This window comes from Vigna radiata, chromosome 3 (genome assembly GCF_000741045.1).
Source record: "Vigna radiata var. radiata cultivar VC1973A chromosome 3, Vradiata_ver6, whole genome shotgun sequence".
NCBI classification, from domain to species: domain Eukaryota; kingdom Viridiplantae; phylum Streptophyta; class Magnoliopsida; order Fabales; family Fabaceae; genus Vigna; species Vigna radiata.
The window spans coordinates 12,511,370-12,532,329 of NC_028353.1; the positions used below are offsets into that span (position 1 = coordinate 12,511,370).

Here is a 20,960-nt window from a genome sequence, read left to right on the forward strand (position 1 = left end):
AGAAAACGAAAATGTATATATCCTCTTGACAAATCTATATTTATAACAAATCTATGGATGTTAAATTTTCTTTGTAATATCTCTGTTGAATATAGTGAAAATTATATATGGGATTAATCTCCCTTATGTTAAATAGGATTCTTTATTTATAATAAAATGACTAAACCCAAAATATAAATAAGAAATAATAAGAAACTAATAAAAGATAAAAGATAATGATAAATGATAAATATAAAATAAAGATAATATCTAACAATCTTTAACATTTTATCTCTTAAATAACTACATTTTTAAAATTATGCATCTAATTTTAAAAGATTATTTTATAACGATATTTGTAATATGATGAATGGTGAAAAACCGAATTATTTTTTTCTTACTTCTAATATCTAGGATCTTCAATTTCTTTAATTTTTAATATTCATATATATATATATATATATATATATATATATATATATATATATATATAGTATGTTGGAAAATATTTTTTTATAATTGCTCTATAATTATATATATTTATATATAATAATGATTATAGAAAAAATAAGATGTAAGCATATGAATTTAAATAACTAAATTTTTAAAATTCCGCATAATATTTTTTAATTTTAAAATATTTTTTAAAAATCTTCAAATCTGGAAGATTTCTATACAGAAAATAAATTTGGTACGAGTTCCTGATTTATTTTACATTGTTTGTTGTATTTACAAATTAATTTCCTTTAACATCAATCTTTCAATAATATATCCATTTGAAAAAGTTGCATTAAATGGGAAAATATATCTGTAAAAGCAAAATTAATCCTGTTTTCTAAATTTTTTGACAAAGTAATAATTTTGGATAAGATTCGGTTGAAATATATTCTCTATATAAATTGTTGAAATTTTGAAACAACCTTACAAATTACTTTAAATATTTTAAAACTGATTTCAAATCAATATCTATATTTTATGAAAACATTAACATTTTTAGATTTTTTAAATCAAAAAATTAATTTTAAAAGCTGATTATATATATATATATATATATATATATATATATATATATATATATTATAGTAATAGTGTAAAATTATCCAGGACAAAATATGTATGTCACGTTTTTAAATTAATTATGTTATTATTATCAATTTGAAAATGAATGTGTATTATGAATTATTTATTTTATACTTTAAATTTTAATAAAGAAAATTATACCTAAAAACATTTTTTATTATGAAATTCAGTTATACCAATTATTATTGAATCAATCGATAAATATAGTAAATTTTAGATGAGCTTTAATGTTACCATTTAAAAATAATTTTATGAAATTGCTTTTTGAAATTACAATATATGATATAATCATATTAATTCATTACAAAAATATCAAATTTTAATAGAGGTTAATTTTCGGAGGTTTTGAAACGCTCCCTAAATGTCCGGAGGTTTTAATATTCATTCCCTGGAATATCCAACATTAATTCTTCTATATATTCTTTTACTTGATGAACTTAAATGGAATAAAATGTTGGAATGTTTATTGGATGGTAGCATAAACGATTTAGACAAACCACTTATTCACATATTGGATTAACATATCTGTTCAATTAATTCGTAAACTTTGAAGTATGAATCATGAAAAAAAAATATAGTGTATCTCAAGTTACAAAACGATATAACAATATATAATAAAAATAATACATTTATATATAATATTTGATAATCTTATAAAAGTCCAAAATTATACGATCACCATTGAATCTTAAAACATTAGCATTAAGCCATAGTGCAAAACAAAGGAAGAAAATATGAAAAATAAAATTGCGAAAAATGATATAAGACTTAATAAAATTCAAAAAAATAAAATAAATTAAAAAAAGGGTTTAGTTTTAATATTGAAGCGAAAGGAGAGTAAGCAAAGACGAAGTAAATGTCTTTGCATGTCTCAAAACAATTTAGTTCCATGCGTCTTTCTGATCACTATTGCGAGTTGCTCAAACATTGCGGTGACACAAAGAAGGTTCATTGCAACATAATCAAGGCCTTACGAAATCCAGAAACCTTTCTGCTAAACAACTTAGTCAATGCCTATGCTAAGAATGGAAGCATCATTTATGCCTGCAGGGTGTTCGATCAAATGCCTCAACGAAATCTATACTCTTGGAATACACTTCTCTCCTCCTATTCAAAACTCGGTCGTATTCCTGAGATGAAACGCGTGTTTGATGCAATGCCAACGCGAGATATGGTGTCGTGGAATTCCCTTATTTCCGGCTATGCTCGTCGTGGTTTCCTTGTTCAATCGGTGAAGGCTTATGATATGATGTTGTATGATGGGCCATTCAATTTGACACGGATTGCGTTATCCACTATGCTCATACTTGCCTCCAATCAGGATAATGTTCGTTTGGGTAGGCAGATTCATGGGCATGTGGTGAAATTTGGTTTCCAGTCGTATGTTTATGTTGGGAGTCCTTTGGTGGATATGTACTCCAAAACGGGGCTTATATTTTGTGCAAGACAGGTTTTTGATGAGATACCCCAGAAGAATGTGGTTTTGTATAATACACTGATTACAGGGCTTTTGCGATGCGGTAGAATTGAGGATTCAAGGCAGTTGTTTTATGAAATGCGGGAAAAGGATTCTATTTCCTGGACAGCAATGATTACGGGATTTACTCAGAATGGCTTTGAAATAGAAGCTATTGATTTATTGAGAGACATGAAATTAGAAAATCTTGAGATGGATCAGTACACTTTTGGAAGCGTGTTAACTGCTTGTGGTGGTGTTGCGGCTTTGCAAGAAGGCAAGCAAGTTCATGCTTACATAATTAGGACGGATTACCAGGATAATTTATTTGTTGGTAGCGCTCTAGTTGACATGTATTGTAAGTGTAAGAGTATAAAATCAGCAGAATCAGTTTTTAGGAAGATGACTTGCAAGAATGTTGTATCTTGGACTGCCATGCTGGTGGGTTATGGGAAGAATGGTTATTGTGAAGAAGCTGTTAAAATACTTTGTGATATGCAAAAATATGGGATTGAACCAGATGATTTCACCCTTGGGAGTGTAATTAGCTCATGTGCAAACCTTGCTAGCCTAGAAGAGGGCGCTCAGTTTCATGGCAAGGCTCTGGTTTCTGGCTTAATTTCTTTTATCACTGTTTCCAATGCTCTAGTTACATTATATGGTAAATGTGGAAGCATTGAAGACTCTCATAGACTTTTTAGCGAAATGATCTTCCTGGACGAAGTCTCATGGACTGCACTTGTTACTGGATATGCGCAATTTGGTAAAGCCAATGAAACAATGAGGTTGTTTGAAAGCATGTTAGTCCATGGTTTCAAACCCGACAAAGTTACTTTTATTGGGGTTCTTTCAGCTTGCAGCAGAGCAGGACTAGTAGAGAAAGGAAATCAGATATTTGAGTCAATGATTAAGGAACATAGGATTATACCAATACAGGATCATTACACATGCATGATTGACCTCTTCAGTCGAGCTGGGAGGTTAGAAGAGGCAAGGAATTTTATAAATAAGATGCCTTTCAGCCCTGACGCAATTGGTTGGGCATCCCTGTTAAGTGCATGTAGATTCTATAGAAACATGGAAATTGGTAAGTGGGCAGCTGAATCTCTAATAAAATTAGAACCACATAACACTGCTAGTTACATCTTACTTTCGAGCATCTATGCTGCTAAAGGAAAATGGGAAGAAGTTTCCATGTTAAGAAAAGGAATGAGAGATAAGGGTCTGAGAAAAGAACCAGGATGTAGCTGGATCAAATATAAGAACCAAGTTCACATTTTTTCCGCTGATGATCGGTCAAACCCTTTCTCTGATCAGATATATTCCGAGCTTGAAAAATTGAACTATAAAATGGTACAAGAGGGATATGTGCCTGATATGAATTCTGTTTTGCATGATGTTGAGGATTCAGAGAAAATAAAGATGCTCAATCACCATAGTGAAAAGCTTGCAATTGCTTTTGGATTAATATTTATTCCTCCTGGTTTGCCCATACGAGTAGTTAAAAATTTAAGGGTTTGTGGGGATTGCCACAATGCAACTAAGTATATATCTAAGATCACTCAGAGGGAAATTCTTGTTAGAGATGCTGCCCGATTCCACTTGTTTAAAGATGGAACGTGTTCATGCGGAGACTTTTGGTGACAGGCCCAGTTGTTATATTCTCTGAAATATAAAGCACTGTCAAAAGTGACTACTTATTACAGGATTCTTCTGTATGAGGATACCTATGATACCTCTTTCTTCAGAAGGTGAGTATCATTACCGTGTGTGCAATGCAGTTGTGTGTTGACTATCCTGTAATTTTATATGGACCTGAACAAAATTACAGAATATGGTGACTGTTCCTGACTTGCTATCATCATCTTTTGTCTTAATTTGAGGGAGGAAACATTCTTATAAACTGATTAATGTTTGACAACGTTTTGACGTATTTTGACATATCCACGCCTTCCATCATAGCTGTTGAAAATTTTCTCTAACCCTGTAAATCAGTGTTATGTGGGCAGTATTTGTGGGACAGTTTTGTCAATTTAAACAGGATTTTTTATCTGCACACCGGAACCGAGGCAGCTCCTTTTATTTGGTTAAAATGGTGACTACAAGGTTAGAAGCTATGTGTAACAAATACAATTAGTGGAGGAGCAGGTAATGGAAATGTTTCTTCGGAGCGGGTAATACTAAATAAAGAGATTTTCTCATACGCTGAATCCGATTGTTTTCATCCACTCCATTCATTCATTTGGATTCCACAAATTATACACATTACACTATGACCTCATGCATACTGCCCAAGTCCTTCAACCAGCCCAAACCTAGAAACTTACAATGCTATCATATCATTTCCCATGCTTTTCGTATCAAATTTCTGCTGAATCTTTAGCCTCTTAAAGGAGTGGATACTTTTTTTCTTACTTCAGCTTTCAGAATATTTAAAATTTTAGATTCTAGACAAGTTTTTAAAAATGATGTGAAATCTGACGTCTGTATTACTCACAATTGTCATTATTTACGTTATGAATCATTATTTTATCTTTTTCTTCTGTCAGTAATTCAATTCAACATACTCTTAATCATAATGAATTATTCTCTCATTTTTACATAGTGGATGAAGGCATTCAGTCACTGTAAATTGAAAGCTAAATTTTATGTTATATTCTCTTGTTTTAGTTGATGTTGTTGGTTATAAGAGTCAAATGTGTTAGCAAAATAATGAAGATGATGTTTTGATGATGTCCAAATCAAGTCAAGATATATCAAGATTCATAAAGATCTTTTGAAGACTTGTTTTTGTTATCAAATGATTTTGTAATAATTGTAGTTTGATGTTTAGGACTTAGATTTGTAGTAGGTTTTGATTCTTGTACCTTCATACTTTGTATTTGCTGAATAAAAAATGCACATTTTTAATCTATTAAATCAAGTATTAATCGATTAAAATGTTGCAAGTGTTGAAAACTCAACTGACACGGAAATAATTGATTACTATCTATTTTAATCGATTAATCCTTAAAATAATCGATTAAAGGTGACGGTTAGAGTTTTCTGCTTTTTGAAAACTAGTCGTTGTACTCATTTTAATCGATTATCACTTGTATTAATCAATTAAAAGCGTTACATGGCCAAAAACGAAGAATGGAAGAGTATTATTTGCTTGAGTCTATATATAGGCTCCTTTTTCCATCAGCAGCAACTTTTCCCTTGCACTCAAACATTTAGAATTCTTTGAGAATTGTGTGCTCTTACTCAACTAATGAAACTCTTGTCTGTGGTGTCGGTACATTACTACTACAATGACGGAGGAATAGCTGGTTCATCCTTGATGCATCTGAGGAGGTGTTTGGAAGAGGATCATCCTTCGTGAAGTATTCGGAGGATGTGTTTCATCCTTTGTGAATATTCAAAGGAGGTGCAAGTTCATCTCTTGTGGTATCAAGAGAGGTGGTTTCTAAACTTTTACAAATTGTTTCTTTGTGAATGTAGTTTGTAATTGTTTAGTGCTTAGTGAACGGTTTATCTTGATTTGAGATAAGCGACTAGATGTAAGATTAGTAAGATCCAAACCATCTGTGCAAATTTCTCTCAACCTTACTCTTTGTTATTTATCTTTATTACTTGTGTAGTAAGTTTAATTGAGTAGAAATTAAAAGGCACACGTTTATATTAAAACTCCTCTGGGTATGTTATTCCACGCTAACCATTCCGCTGCAGCCGTTCTGAAAAAATTGATGATTCATTCTATGATGCTTATCTTGAAAGAGTAAGGCTTCTTAAAGAGTTCATCACTTTTTGCATCTCCTAAGTCTTTTATTCATTTTTTTTCCTTTAAATTATTCTTTTGTTCTTATTTAGTCATTTTTCTATTATGTCTTTTTGATTTTAGTTCAAATTATATTATCATATTTTTGCCCATTTATTGTAATTTTGATGTTGTTCAATTTTCCATCTCTTATATGTTCTTATTTTGAAATTCTCATTCTACATTGTTTCTGCTTTTCTTTGAACTTATATTGGAGTCATTGGTTCAAGTTTCTCATAAATTTTTCATGATTTGAGGAAATTCAATTCTTTATCATTTTTGTGTGTGTTTCATGTGTTAAGTACTTCATATATGACTCTTGTCATTTGGCATCTAAAAAATGTCAAAATCCATGAAAATTATGAAATATTGAATTGAATTCAACTTAATTAATTCAGAAATTTGTTACAAACTTTGCATTCCGTTGAAAGTTAAATTGCTAATTTAGTTGATATATTCATGTTCATAGCTAAATTTTTATTTTTGTTGCTAGTTGTGTTTTTCTGCTGTTAGCCTATCGTTAATCTAATTTTTAGTTTTTATTCATTAATTCTAGGTTAGCTTGATCAATGAATTATGTTGCAGTTTAGACCTTTGATTTATGTTGAAATATTATATAACACGATGTTCTTATTTGTTTTAGGTTGCCTCAAGTGTGTCTATCTCTTTTAATTTTGAGTCAGGTGATCATCTATTACCTTTTTTAATTTTCAGTTGCTAATTACTTGAATATATATTGTAAAGGAAGATGGTAATTTTTCTATCACATATTGAAGGAGTTGCTTTCAACATAAGTCTTAGTTAATTCTTGGTTTGATTTTATTTGTAGCTTCAATTAATTAATTGACTTTAAATATAGAGATTAAATGTTCATATTATGTGTTGAATAATATATCCATGCGGTGCTTAAATTTATAACTCAAAATCAAAGTAGAAAAATAATTAAAGTCAAATTGTCGAGAGCTACAATGTGTATTTGAATAGAAAAATTGAAAACCATTCGAAAGAATAGTTGGAAATACAGGTTTTAAACTTAGATGCAATATTAATTGTAGATATTTTTTATATGACAAATTAATTCTAACTTTGTGATAGTTTTAATTTCTTTTTTTTTTGTTTAATTATTTTTCAAGTCTATATAGAATCGTCTCAAATAAGTTCTTGTATTATTTTTTATCTCAATTAGGTTTTTGTTTTTGTAAAATTAAATCATTTGGAATCTTGCCATTAATTAGACTGGGCGATGTTAAGATTTTTGTCTAGTGACATACTGACCAAGCAATTATTTCTCATGTGGCACACTGGGGTCGCATTAGGTGGAATTTATTTATTTAAAGATTTAAATAAGTTGAATTGAATAAAAAGACAACGCTTTATTTATTGTGTGAAATTAAAATAAAACCTATTGGGGATAAGTTAGGGAATTTTAGTGGTGAGATTGTTGAGTGTGCGAAATTAGGAAAAATAGAGTTTGAGTGGATTCGTTCTTCTTGTTCGAAATGGGGATTGTTACAATCAAATTAGTTCTTGATCAAGAGAATTAGGGTTTCGTTGGAGGATTTTAGTGTCATTTATCGATGGTTTTTTGGTGGAATCGCCAAGTTATTCATGGTCAATCACATGGAAGGTTATCGCCAAGTTGTTCGAGGTCAATCACATGGAAGGTTAGTAAATATGCTTTTGATTTAATTGTTTGATGATTTTCTCCTTTTATGCTTTTTCCATTTTGCAAACGTCAATGTCAGAGATATTGGGGTTGTCCCACAATGTTACACGTTCATTCGTGTTTTCTTGATGATTGCAATGTGGTCCCCCATGATTAAAGTGTTGTTGGATTGTCTTTTTCAGCGGTTGTGCTTTATATTTGTTTAATTTTTATTATTGTCGTTATTATTTTACAGGTTAAATACTTGTATACTGTATTGTTGTACGTCATGGAGGATCATTTTGAAGTTGTTTTCCACCACGGAAGAAAATTCTTAAATGATGGAAAACTAAAGTATGAGGGTGAAACTTAAACTTTATCTTTTGACGCAGACATGTATAGCTCTTTCCTTGTAGTCAGTGTAGTCAAAGGGTTGGGATATGATGGGTTTAAGGACGACTTGTGGTACTTTGTAGGAAGGGATTCTGTGTTAGATATTAGGTTGGAGCCTTTGTGTGATGATAGAGGAGTCATGCACATGATTAACTTAGCTAGGCTAAATAGTCAGGTTTATCTATTTGTTGTTCACAGAGTCTCTGAACCGTGATACAATTTTTAGAATATGTTCCTCATACTACACCTGAAGTAGAAGTTGAAGCTGTGATGTCTGATAGTTCTTGAGTTTAAATTAATTTCTTCTCTCCATTAGAAATTGGTTTGCCTATCAATTTAAAAGGACAATCACATCTTCTTGTGTTGGATATAGTAGGTTGAATATTATATTTGTATTTTTTGTACTTTTCACCCATTTCTCATCCTAACAATAAATGCATTTTTCTCCCAGGTTAACCATTAATTTTATTAGATCTTATAATAACAACAAAAAGGACTAAGATTGAAAGCAATCTCTCCAACCCACTGAATTAACTCATCTCGTATGTGAAAAATCTAATCAATTATAAAATTATTTGTGTAATCTTTCTCACACATTTTATTTATAAATGAAGAGAAATCTGACATGACTTGAAGCTAAAATTGACATCAATTAAGAATGCCACTTTTTCAATAATAATAAAAATAAGAGATCAAGAAATTTAGAAAACAAAACAAGTAAACTAATTTAAAAATAAAATAAAAAAACAAAAAAAAAATTAAAAAAATTAATGAATTTTGAAATCTAGGAAAAAACTTAATCAGATTTCAAAATCGAGATAAAAGTTAACCTAATTTTAAAATCTGAAAGAAAGCTCAATCAGATAAAAAAGTTTAACGAGTTTTCTAAATTAAATTTTGAAATTTGGTGAGTTTTTAAATTCATTGAGTCGGATTTTAAAACTTAGTGTTCTTCTTTCGAAATCTAATATTTCTTTAAACTCTGAATTTTGATACCTAGTTATTATTGAAACCATTCACTCTACAACTTTTGAAATCCAGTGAATATTTTTATCAACAAAATTTCAAAATCTTGTACATGTAAAATATAATAAAAATAAAAACCAAATTTTCATTTTAAAAAATGTATAACAAAAAAGTTTAACAGATGTATCTGTTTCAAATGAAGATGCACAGAAATGAACCAAGTTTCAAATAAAATGATAAAAATGAAAAAAGTCAAGAAAAATAGTTTAACATTGTTGAAAGAAAAAAAAAAAGTTAAAAAAAGAGAAAGAATCAAAAGTGCAAGGTCTCAATAAATATATCACTACCCGCAATGAGTTTGGTATGTAATAATTATTGTTTAGTAAAATTTAGAAGTATAGAAAGAAAGTTCCTTACCCACTCAATAAGGCTTTTCAATTCAATAAAACTAAATCCCAACCTCAAAACTTTGTGTAAAGTGGATTGAGATAAAATTAAACTGAAACTAAACTCCTAAAATCAAATTAGTTCTTCATTCTTGTCTGTTATAATTTATTAGCCAAGTTTCAAATCACAGTTTATCATTCTAATATTAATTATTTTTGGATATTTTTTTTATTGTAAACATCTTTATGATTATTTATTATAAGTGTGAAATTATGTGAAAAATTCAGTTCTTGAGTTAAAAACAACAATTTGTCAGATAGATAGAAATCACTGAACCCCTTTGTTTTATTGTTGTTTAACTCAGTTGTAAGAAATTTTGGACAGAAATGTGTTTCACATTTTATGGATTTACCTACACCATTAAGTTTGTTTATATACAATATTGAGTTTGAATTTAAGTTTACTAATAGAACATGAAAACATGGTAAAAACCAGAAACTTTACTTGAACTGTTTAGTAAGTTGTTTTGCAGAGATTATTTATAGGCAATGATATATGACAGACATTTAGTGTATAAAAGATGGAAACAGCAAAACAATATCTTTTATCTATTTGAAAATTCCTCATAAAGTTCTCTTTGAAAAACTTCACTTAGTGAATAATATAAACTTTTGCTAAACTGCAGAAACATTTATATATAAATTAGGAGAACAACAATAAGCATATATAGGTGTATGGCTAAGCCTATGCCTTAGATTCTTGCTATGGTGAACAATAGCATGCTCTCACTGCAGAATCATAATCATAATAAGCTATAACTTTACAACAAACCCATTCTCTTGTTACACCTCTTAGTTTCCTTTGCCCCCAGCTCAGAGTAGAAACGTCGGTACCAGAGCTTCAGGGTAGAACAGGAAGATCCACCTTGTCAAAGGAAAAGAAACTGACCCTTCCCTCTGTGACCAGGCAGATTTTCAAAGGAATGTCACCACATTGCTTCTTAAGGACTTCAATCTCTGTTCTAGACGGTGGATGACCCCTAACAGAAGATATACACGATTGAATAGATTTCCATTAACAGGTAATAAAAAGAAATAAAAAACTTAGGACAAATTTGTTTGACTATTAATTAGCAAGGGACAAATAATCAATGTCAATAATTTCCAATTCCTTTTTCTAAAATAAATAACTATAATTGGTAAATATCTATAACAATTACTTGCTCACACACACTTGTTTCCCAAGAATTAGAACTATTCATCCAAGTTTCAGCTGGCAATCAGCTTCTCATGGATGTATTGAAGTGAATTTATTAAAAAGTCATTTTTAAGTCTAACTCAATCTTACAAAACTGACTTGTATAGTAAAATTTGTATCACACTTATATATTATAATTTGACCTTATTTCTAGTCGATGTGAGACTTTCAACGATATTTAACTGAGAACAAATATCTTTCAAAATGAAATTGCATTTTCCTATGGCATTACCTTTAAATCCTATAAGAGAACAGACTATGGCAATGTCTTTAACAATTCCTAGTGGTTTACTGTGAGAAATAACATGGCCACATTACAAACCTCCAACCTTAAAACACACACGGCACAAATTGAAGCAACATGTTTGAGCCAGTATTAGTTCCTCCGATTTTCAATGGAGGAATGCAAAAAATTAGGCCATAATATTCTTGAATTCCTTAGTCACGTTCTCAATTAGTCCATTTATAAACAATAGAAAGATCACTAACCAATTAAATTTATGAATCTAAAGTAATCATACTGATGCATGAGGCATGGTTATTACCTAGATAAGTACAGTAAAAAACTTGGATCACCAGGGGAAGACTTTCTAAATCGGCTGTTCGGAAGATAAACATCAAAATCTGGCCTCAAATCATTTACTCGCAACTCAGAAAAGAATCTTTGGACAGAGCCCATGTCTATTAGTTCTTTGCTTTCCTCTGCCATTTCAAGAGCAGTAGGTCTATGGGAACTTTTAATACTCTTCAAACTCCAAAGAACACCATGCCGCACAATTATGTAACCAAGAGACTTGAGGTGCCTGTAAACCTCAAACAGCTCCCAACAACATCCACTCTTCCCGCCAGCAACCTTTTCATACATTTCTGCCAGAGATATGCTTCTACCACTATTTTCTAATAGCTGTAAGGCTCCGAGTTCCATAAGATACCTGCCATATCAGCCTTTACATAAGCAGGAATTTGAAAACAGCTCACAAAATTTCAATACATACTTTTTTTCACATGCAAACAAGTGTATTGCCTAGTTACAAAGTTTATTATTCACAGAAAGCTAAGGCTTTAAGAAGTATGTAACTCTTCCTTATTTCTGAATGTCTACAAAAGATACGTATAAAAAGATTGCAAATCACCTACAAAGTCTCCTCAATTGAAGAATAAATCTTGCCACTACGAACTATTCCAGTTGTTATCCACATTTTGCCATTTTTCTCAATGACTTCTCCCATTCCCATTTCTTCATTCCAAATGCTTTTGGATTTCACGTTCCTGGTAAATGAAATGAAAAAATCTTTACTTTGAAAATCAAACTTGAGCAGGGGGAACAGAGATATCCTAACTAGTTCGTAATAATTTACAAGGTAAAGATGTTTGACCTGAACTGCAACTTAGGTACAGAACCAGATGAAAAGCCGAGCACCTCTTCATCACTTGCATTTTGGATATAGACCTCATCGTCACCATCTTCACTTGAAGAACATCCCCATGTATTGTCTTCCATAGCTCAAAAGCTGTAATTAAAAATATAAACCAATTGATCAGTTGTTAGGATTGTTGGCAGCAATGTTAAAATAATCACTAAATCCATATCATTATACGATAATCACATGGCACAAAAATAAATAAACCAAGAAGCACCCATTTATGTCAAAGCAAGTTGGTTGTGCCGTTGAAAATATTCATCTACAAAAATCAACACGCATAACCTCACTTGTTTAAAAACAGATGATAGCAAACAAATCAAACAAAAGCAAATGAAAAATAAAAAAGAACATGAATGGCATAAAACCATAAGATGCAGGCAACACAATCCAATAGGATACGCACAAATTGAAGGGTTAAAACTAATAAAATGGCATAAAAGGTCGTATCTAGACAAAGCTGCACTAAAACCCTTGCCGTAAGAGAAGAAGGAGAACAATAATAAAAGGGCATCAGAAATGATTTACTGGACCCCATAATGGGTGTCAAAATCTTCCAGCGAAAAATACCTCAGTATGATTCTAGGGCATTCAAATTGAGTCCCTCTGTTCATAGTGTAAGGTGTATTTTATAAGCCCTAGTTAGTTCTTCTATTATCTCCCAGTCTTAACTTATATTATTTAATCTTTAGAATTTGTATTTTTCTTAACCAACTCAAAGTACCACAAATAGATATTTCCTTGATTTTTGCCTAATATTCTTAATATTTTTATTGGATCCTTATGTTAGTAATTAGTAGGTCCTATAACCAACCTGTTAGATAAGTTAATGACCCTTTTAGAAAATCCATACTCGCCCTATAACTGAGACTCACTAGACTCACTATCTCAAACGGACCACATGAAAAGAAAACTCATCTACATGACTAAAATAGAAACAAGTGTAAAGCATAAAATATATTTGTTGAAGATCTCATAGTCTAGAAATATGGCTCAAATAAAATATATAAGCGCAAACATCACTTGGAGTCGATTTTATGAGGTTGTTATACGCTTAAAAGTCATCTTCTAATAATATTAAAAATGTTTAAACTAAGGAATATTAGGATATTATAACATCCATTTTAAAGAAATAAAAAAGTGAGAGAAGAAAAAGGCACGCTTCTGAGGTAGCAGTGTGCTACCTGCTTGTTTTTTTTTATTTTCAAGTAACAATGATATATAGTCTTTTTGTGTAAAATGTTAGAAGAGCTTTTCAGAGCTTCACTACTTGAAAAAGCTCTATATTTCTAGTAAAAAATCTCACAACACAACTTCAGGCATGCTTAATTGCACAAGTTTGACAAGAGCATCCCATTTTATCATATCCATTTTGGTTTCTGAAACTGAAGTTTGCAGTAGAAAGTGAATTTGAAAAGGTTTTCTTTTTCTCTCACATCACAAATGAGATTAAAGAAGCATGTTAGTTACTCTCCAGTTTCAATCTTGAGCAAGCAATGCAGCAATACAATTTTCAAATTGAACACCAACAATACTAAAAGGAGCTGAAGAATAAAGAGTGGCCACTAAAGCAATATTATAACATATGTTTCAGCAAATATGATTCAGGTACTTCCGCTCCACAACCTTCGCTACTGATCAATCATTAGATGAATGTTTATCAATGACCACCACCGATTACTCTATGAATTAAACTAATAATTTATATAACTTAATTATCAAATTCAAAGAGTCAATACGCATTCCTTTATATATTGTTAAAGAAGTGAGATTGAGATAGACAAAAAGCAACCATGAAGGGATAATTTAGAGAAAAGTTCACATATTGAAGAACACATCTCCTCACACCAAAGTGAGACTAGATATTAATGAATGATCCGATAACAATCTAATAATAGATAGAACAACATGTCCAACAATTATCGTCAAGATAAACTCAACTATAACTCTAATATTAAGAAATAAACTTTAAATCTAATTCAATCCCAAAAACTAATTTTTTGCATAAACTTATATATTATAAATTCCACTTAGAAGACTTTATATATTTAAAGATATCCACTATATGATAAGTTAATCGCGATCATTCAAAGATGAGGGTGGAAGGAAGAAAAATGTAACTTCGAAGTTTATCGACACAAAAAACGAAAGGGCGAGGCCTAATTGCTAGCATAACAAAAAGAGAAACTAACAGGATCAAATCGAAAATCCAATTTGTAGAAAGAATGAAATGATAGAATGAAGCCCTAATCCACGAAATCAATAGAACCGTATAACAAACTTAAGAACGACACACAGAATAACAAACCCAGAGGATCACAAAGATGAGAAACGAACCTGGTATGGATCACTTTAGAGAGACAACGTTATCTAAGAGAGAACAAAGTGTGAGAGAAAGAGTCTAGAAAGAGAAAGTTCAGTGAGTGAACGAATATAGGTCGAATGAGAGAGAGAGAGAGAGAGAGAAATAAATAAATTTCCTTTTTTTCCTAAAAATTAAAAAAAAAAATTAGAAACAGTTTAATTAGGAAAGATTTGCTGTACCTCCTGAGGTTAGAAAGAACGTTCGAAACAAACGAGAGAACACCTTGGAATATCAGAAGGCGGTTGGGAAAAGATGATGATGTTGGGAAGGGTTAGAGAGGTGAAGCAGAGTGTGGTACATCTTCGTCATCTGTGCCACAACCCACAGAGACATATTCAAGATCTCGAATTGCTCAAATGCTTCAAATCAGAGATTCAGTTCGAGCTTTCTTCCAATCACTTTCAGGTTCTCTCGCTCCTTCTTTTCCTTCCATGTCATGTTCTTTCATCATTTGTTCCTTCGTAATAACATGCGCATTTCACTTCAAAACACTATACCTTGAATCGCCACACCCATGACAATTAAAAAACAAAAGGGGGTCTTTTGAGTTACTCGTGCATTTCCATGGGTGCAGAATGCTCAAACTGGTTCCTTAGGGGACTTTGTGATGGAACCTGACTCACTCAGTTCCAAAGATGTCGTTTTGCGAAGAAAATTCGATTCTGGTGAGGAAGTTGCAGTTTCTGCTATTCTGGGGCCTCCTAACTACGAGGAAGGCACTGTTTTTCCAAGAGATGCCTTTATGAAAGTGTGCGTGAAAAAACCAACATTAAGCTCCATTTTGCAGTTTGACTGTGGAGTTCATGAAGAAACTGATAAGGGCTCTGATTTTGACATATATAATGCTTATTATCTCAGATCACCTACATTTCTCAAGCCTTCCAATTACAGAGGTCCCTTATTCAGGTAAGCTGATACTGGCCATTGTTCCTTATAATTATTATCTATGTTAAAACAATTTTGGTTTTCCTGTTTGAGTGGAAGTTGATTTGTATTGGGTTTACAATTTTCTGGTGGATACATTCAGTGCTAGAGATTTGCTTCAATGAACAAAGATAGAATTTGTGTTATAGATTAGAGTAAATGACAAATTCAACCCCTAAAATTCTCATTTTAGTTCTTTTATATTTAACAAAATGCTCAAAACCCCCGGGAAGTATAAATCTTTTCATCTGAGTCCCTAGATTTAACCAGTTCAGTCTATTATTCTTTAACATATTTTAGGGTAATCAATTAACTCATATATCTAGCACTAATTGTAACTGAACAATTACAGCTTTGGGGAACTTTTTGAGAATTTGTTTTGTTCAAGAGACTAATGTAAGACGATGTTCAACGACTTCAGATACTAAAGTGTCTGTTTACTTCATAGATTGTAACTGCAAATTTAACCCAGGCCTACACATTTGACACGGTTGGTTATGATCATTTGACGTTCTCAAAATCTCCAGAGATTATTTCAATTTCTCCCTTTATTTGCACATTGCATTCTGAAATGAAACCTGATGTCTCATCTTTCTTGTTCATCTATGCTGCGAGTGTTATTGTCATAGAATGAATGTACTCTTATGGCTTATAGTGTGTTTGACAACCAGTTTGATTGGTGTTAAATAGAGATTTTGAACATTCGAATGCCAAGATGTAAAAGTTTGCGAATGTTAGATTGGCAATAAGTTGAGAACAATAAGTTTCAAAACAGACACCTAAGCCTAACTATCCTTTTACCATTTTTTATCTTGGTTTCATATCCAAGACTTCTCTGTCTAATGTCTATTGCATACATTCTTTATAAACTTTGAGTGTTGACATACCTATTCATGTTGCTTTAATGTTTAGATTGCATGCTATAGCCCTGTTGGATTAGATATTAGAAATACATTTCCACAGGTTCCTCATCTTGATTCTATTTCTTACCGGTAAAGTTGAAGCAACTAAGCAAGACAGTGCTCATCTACTAAGTAGCATTAGAAACAAAAATTCATTTACCAAAATTTGTTAGATTTTCAATAAATTAAAGTTAGGTTTAAACCCTTTTTTGTCCCTAAGTTAAGTTCTGTTGTTCAGTTTAGTCTCCGCTCTTAAAAATGTCAACCTTTAGTCCCTATGATATGAAAAATATATCAAATCAGTCCTATTCGTTAACAANTCACAAGTTTTTCATTAAGTGATTTGTTATTCATAACACCTTCCGTTAATAAATCACAAAATATTATTCATTAAATATTGTGATTTATTGTTCATTAAGTACTGTCATGAGGACTCATTTGATACATTTTTCATATCATAGGGACTAAAGGTTGACATTTTTAAAAGCGAGAACTAAACTGAACATCAGAACATAACTTAGGGATCAAAAAAGGGTTTAAACCTTAAAGTTATTTTAACTGTTAATGTATACTTTTTTATTACTTGTCTTAACTGTGTAGGCTCGTAACTTGATATAACTAAGCCTGTAAGAATTTAAACTATATGTTAATATTAAACTTTAGAACTTCTTTTCATGCTCTTTAGAAGATTAAATTGGCTAGATTAGCAGAAATGCATTTCCTTGTTGCTTTTATGGCTTGTATGACTTAATCAAATCATCACCAGAAGCTGGTTTTACCAGTATCATCATTTCAAATTCTAGTAAACCATTCATAAATTACATTGGTCTTTTTACTAATATAATACTTGTTAATTGTCTTGTCTATATCCATGTGAAGCACACTGGATAATGAGTTGCAACATGCACTCAAGGAATACCTGATAGTCAAGGGCATTGGCGTAAGCCTGACAAACTTCCTTCTCCACTACCTACACAAAAGAGAGCAAGAGCAGTATGTGAACTGGTTGAAGAAAGGTGAAGCAGCATTTTTAGCAACAGAAGGGTCTTTGAGGCAATCTGTGGAGGGGTTGCAATAGTGTCAATTTTGGAACTTGACAACTTTTACTGATATTTTAGTCAAATGATTTTGAGAGTTACGGATGAACTTATCTATTTCAATTTATATAATTTTGTTATCTTATTTGAATTAGGATATTATTTATATATTTTTTTTCATATAAAGGAAACTCTTACAAGTTTAGAAATCGAATTTACTGAATTCTTTTGAGTTTGACAACATTTATTCGAATAATAATGATAATAATTAGATTGTCAAACAAGTGACTAATTTTTACAATATAGAATTTCTTTTCTAAATGGTATGCACCTGAACTTTTGAAGTTGGAATATCTTCTATACAAGTTAAGTGGTCAAATTGTTTTTTGGTTATCTATTTTATCTTTCTAATTTCTTCTATAAATGTTTATTCAAAATTGTTCTAAATTGGTCTCAAATAGAGTTCACCAAATCTTAAAGTTGGTATTTATTTATTTTTAGTGTAAATAGGTCTGAAATAATCACAAACATTTTCCAGTTTTTGTGCCTATGGCATGTATTGTTCTTTGGAAAGTTATTTCAGAAGCACATTTTGTGTCCAGAAAGCTTGTTCTAAAAAATTTATTCTGGAAAGCCTATTTTGAAAGATATATCAATGAAATACCAAATGTTAACCACGTGCCAGTCACTTGTGGCATTAAAAAATATAAATATTTTTTATTATTTATTATAAATAATTTTTATTTATTTTCTTGGTAGTTTTATAATTGAAAAACAGTTAAATTAAAAAAATATTTGAGCGATAAAGTAATTATATGATAATTAAAAATAATAAAATTATTATTATTAATATCAAATTAAATATAACAATTTCTATAATTTTATTGTAAATAGTTGTTATTTATTTTATAAATAGTCTGTAATTAAAAATGTTTAAATTAAAGAATGTTTAAATTTAAAAAATATCAAAGTGGAAATTTTAAATAAACGATGATTAAAAAAATGAAATTGATAAAATAATTACTTTATTTTTAAAAAATAAAACTAGAAAACAAATATAAACACTACAGAAAGAAAATCTCTTTTTATTTATGAAGGTATATATATAATGAATTCTTTTAACAAAAATAAGATTAAGACTCAAATAAATAAATCAATCAATCTTCTTTGAATTTAATTAGATTAAAATAAACTCAAATTTTGAACGAAAATAATTAGACGATAAAAAAACTAAAATAAATAAATGCTTTCTTACTAATAAGTTTAAAAAAAATCTAATTTAATACATGAAGAGTAATGAATTGTGTAATAATTCAGATTCACTGTATACAGCTCCATTAGAGAATGAATGAGAAATAAAACCTTAAATACAATTATTTGGCCAACCGAAATTTAATTCAAGGCTTATTTTTAACAATTTTCATTAAATTTAAGTAACAAAAAAGAGAGATAAAATTATTTATAATAATAAAAATTAAAATAACGCAAAATGTATTTATTAAAAATTAATACTATAGCAGTTTATTAAAAATTATAAGTATGTCTTAGCATACAGTCTATTTATTACTTGTTTGTACTGTTTTTATTATTATAAATTATTATTCGGAAAATGGATATCTGTTTTTTCAGAAATGTTTATAGTTTTTTCTAAATGAATTTAAAGAGTCTAAAGATAATATATATACCCAAATAAACAATTTAGCAGTGAATTTAGAAACTAAATACCTGATGCTATTTCCATCCATACATTACGCTCTAGTAAGTGTAAAATGCTCTTTTCATATATATATATATATATATATATATATATAAGATTATAAATAATTTAAACATTCAAATACATTGAATGAGTTTATTGTATTTCAAATTGATTCATTTTTCAAATGTTTTGTTTGAATAATACAATTCAAAATTTTTAAATATTAACTTTTTGGTTGGAAAAATCATTTCAATTTGCACCAAATGCAAAAGGTTATAAAAATATTAAATATTGATAATAGTTAAAAAAAACAATATTAATGATCTTGACATTATGTTTTGTCCAAGATTTTTCCAATTGACATTAATAAAGTTTCTTCTTTTGATTAAAGTTGGTATTACTTTCTATTGATGTGGATCACAATTATTTAGATTAACATCCTAATAATGTAAATAGAAAAATAATTCTTATTAAGACAAAAAAAAAAGGTAGTTACATAGTTTTCTCAACATTGATAAAGAAAATTTTAACTTCAATCTATTGTCCCAAATATAACTCTAATTGATTTTGCTTGAAAAAAAAAATGACAAATATAAAATAAAAATAAATTGAAAAAAAAGAAAAAGAGTTTGACATTAGTTGAAAAGTATCGTTATGTTGTCTAGTTAAGAAAGTTTAGTTTGAAAGAAACTTTCATCGACATATATCAAAAAACAACATTGAGACTATGACACTCAAAATTCTAAAACCCAACAATGTCTCCATCTTAGTCAAGTCTACGATACTTCAACCAAAATTGAGTTGGAAAGAGAGTTTGAAGAGAAGAAAAATAATTAAAGAATATAAAAAAATTTAAATTACATTTTAGGCCAAATTTGAGATTCTTTAATTTTAAGTAATCCAATAACTCTCATAAAATCCTAAAATTTTAATTTCTTTTTAAATTTTTTAACCAAACAAAAAAATTGTGTACTAAACTTAATTTTAATATTAATAGACCACTTTATAATTTTGACTACTCAGATAATGGTCCTAACACATTTAAATTATATATATGTAATCCAAAAATTCTAACAATCTTCCACTAGTCACATATTTATACTTTTACAAATGTGTTAGGTTTTATAACCTCAAAATTTGTCATTATGTTCCTTGAACATAACCTGTTAATATTGTCTATTAATTATATCAATACATAGAACCAAAAAAGGTTTCGTCATATCAATCATAACTAAATCCATCAATGATCGCTAATATTGACACAATTAAAAGACACAAACACATAATGAAATGTCTAACATGAAAATGACATGAAAGTGGCTTGGACATGTCGATTTTCAATTGATCCTACTTTACCTTTATTAGATCAATCAACTAACATTATTATACAAAGTGTAATGATTGAATATCAAACTTTATATTTAATCAAAAGAAATTATCCAAATACAAGAGTATGCATGCATAATACCAAACCTAGAACATAAATCACATAAATGACTAACTCCCACTGAACTAAAAATTCCTCAAATTGCAAAGCACCCATTTGAATAATGTGTTCGTGAAAGACCTTTCGTAAAAGGATTTGCTATCATGGAGTGTATCCCTATATGTTTTATGGAAATTTGTCCACTTTGTACCATTTCCTTGACA

The 20,960-nt window shown here is 29.9% G+C and overlaps 3 protein-coding genes across 6 annotated transcripts; 2 read left to right on the forward strand and 1 right to left on the reverse strand.

The window, feature by feature from the left end:
• The first annotated feature begins 1,831 nt into the window (after positions 1–1,831).
• Positions 1,832–5,464, forward strand: LOC106757046 (putative pentatricopeptide repeat-containing protein At1g68930). The gene has a single exon (XM_014639627.2). It carries the CDS (start codon positions 1,916–1,918, stop codon positions 4,157–4,159), a length of 2,244 nt encoding a protein of 747 aa, XP_014495113.2. The 5' UTR covers positions 1,832–1,915; the 3' UTR covers positions 4,160–5,464.
• A 4,910-nt stretch (positions 5,465–10,374) lies between these two features.
• LOC106757982 lies at positions 10,375–15,009 on the reverse strand. Of its 3 annotated transcripts, none has more exons than XM_022779488.1 (5): positions 14,928–15,009; positions 12,339–12,473; positions 12,100–12,231; positions 11,508–11,894; positions 10,375–10,744 (listed from the first exon to the last, which is right to left on the reverse strand). In XM_022779488.1, the coding sequence occupies exons 2-5, from the start codon at positions 12,461–12,463 to the stop codon at positions 10,606–10,608; spliced, it is 783 nt and encodes a 260-aa protein (XP_022635209.1). In that variant the 5' UTR covers positions 12,464–12,473; positions 14,928–15,009; the 3' UTR covers positions 10,375–10,605. The 3 variants fall into 3 exon arrangements, with proteins under 3 accessions (XP_022635209.1, XP_014496339.1, XP_022635208.1); XM_014640853.2 differs by lacking the exon at positions 14,928–15,009 and adding an exon at positions 14,721–14,827; XM_022779487.1 differs by lacking the exon at positions 14,928–15,009 and adding an exon at positions 12,954–13,028.
• On the forward strand, positions 14,971–17,765 carry LOC106757983 (mitochondrial acidic protein MAM33). Of its 2 annotated transcripts, XM_022779489.1 has the most exons (4): positions 14,971–15,153; positions 15,323–15,498; positions 15,607–15,654; positions 17,454–17,765. In XM_022779489.1, the coding sequence occupies exons 1-4, from the start codon at positions 15,001–15,003 to the stop codon at positions 17,650–17,652; spliced, it is 576 nt and encodes a 191-aa protein (XP_022635210.1). In that variant the 5' UTR covers positions 14,971–15,000; the 3' UTR covers positions 17,653–17,765. The 2 variants fall into 2 exon arrangements, with proteins under 2 accessions (XP_022635210.1, XP_014496342.1); XM_014640856.2 differs by having other exon boundaries at positions 15,323–15,654.
• Positions 17,766–20,960: the final 3,195 nt, after the last annotated feature.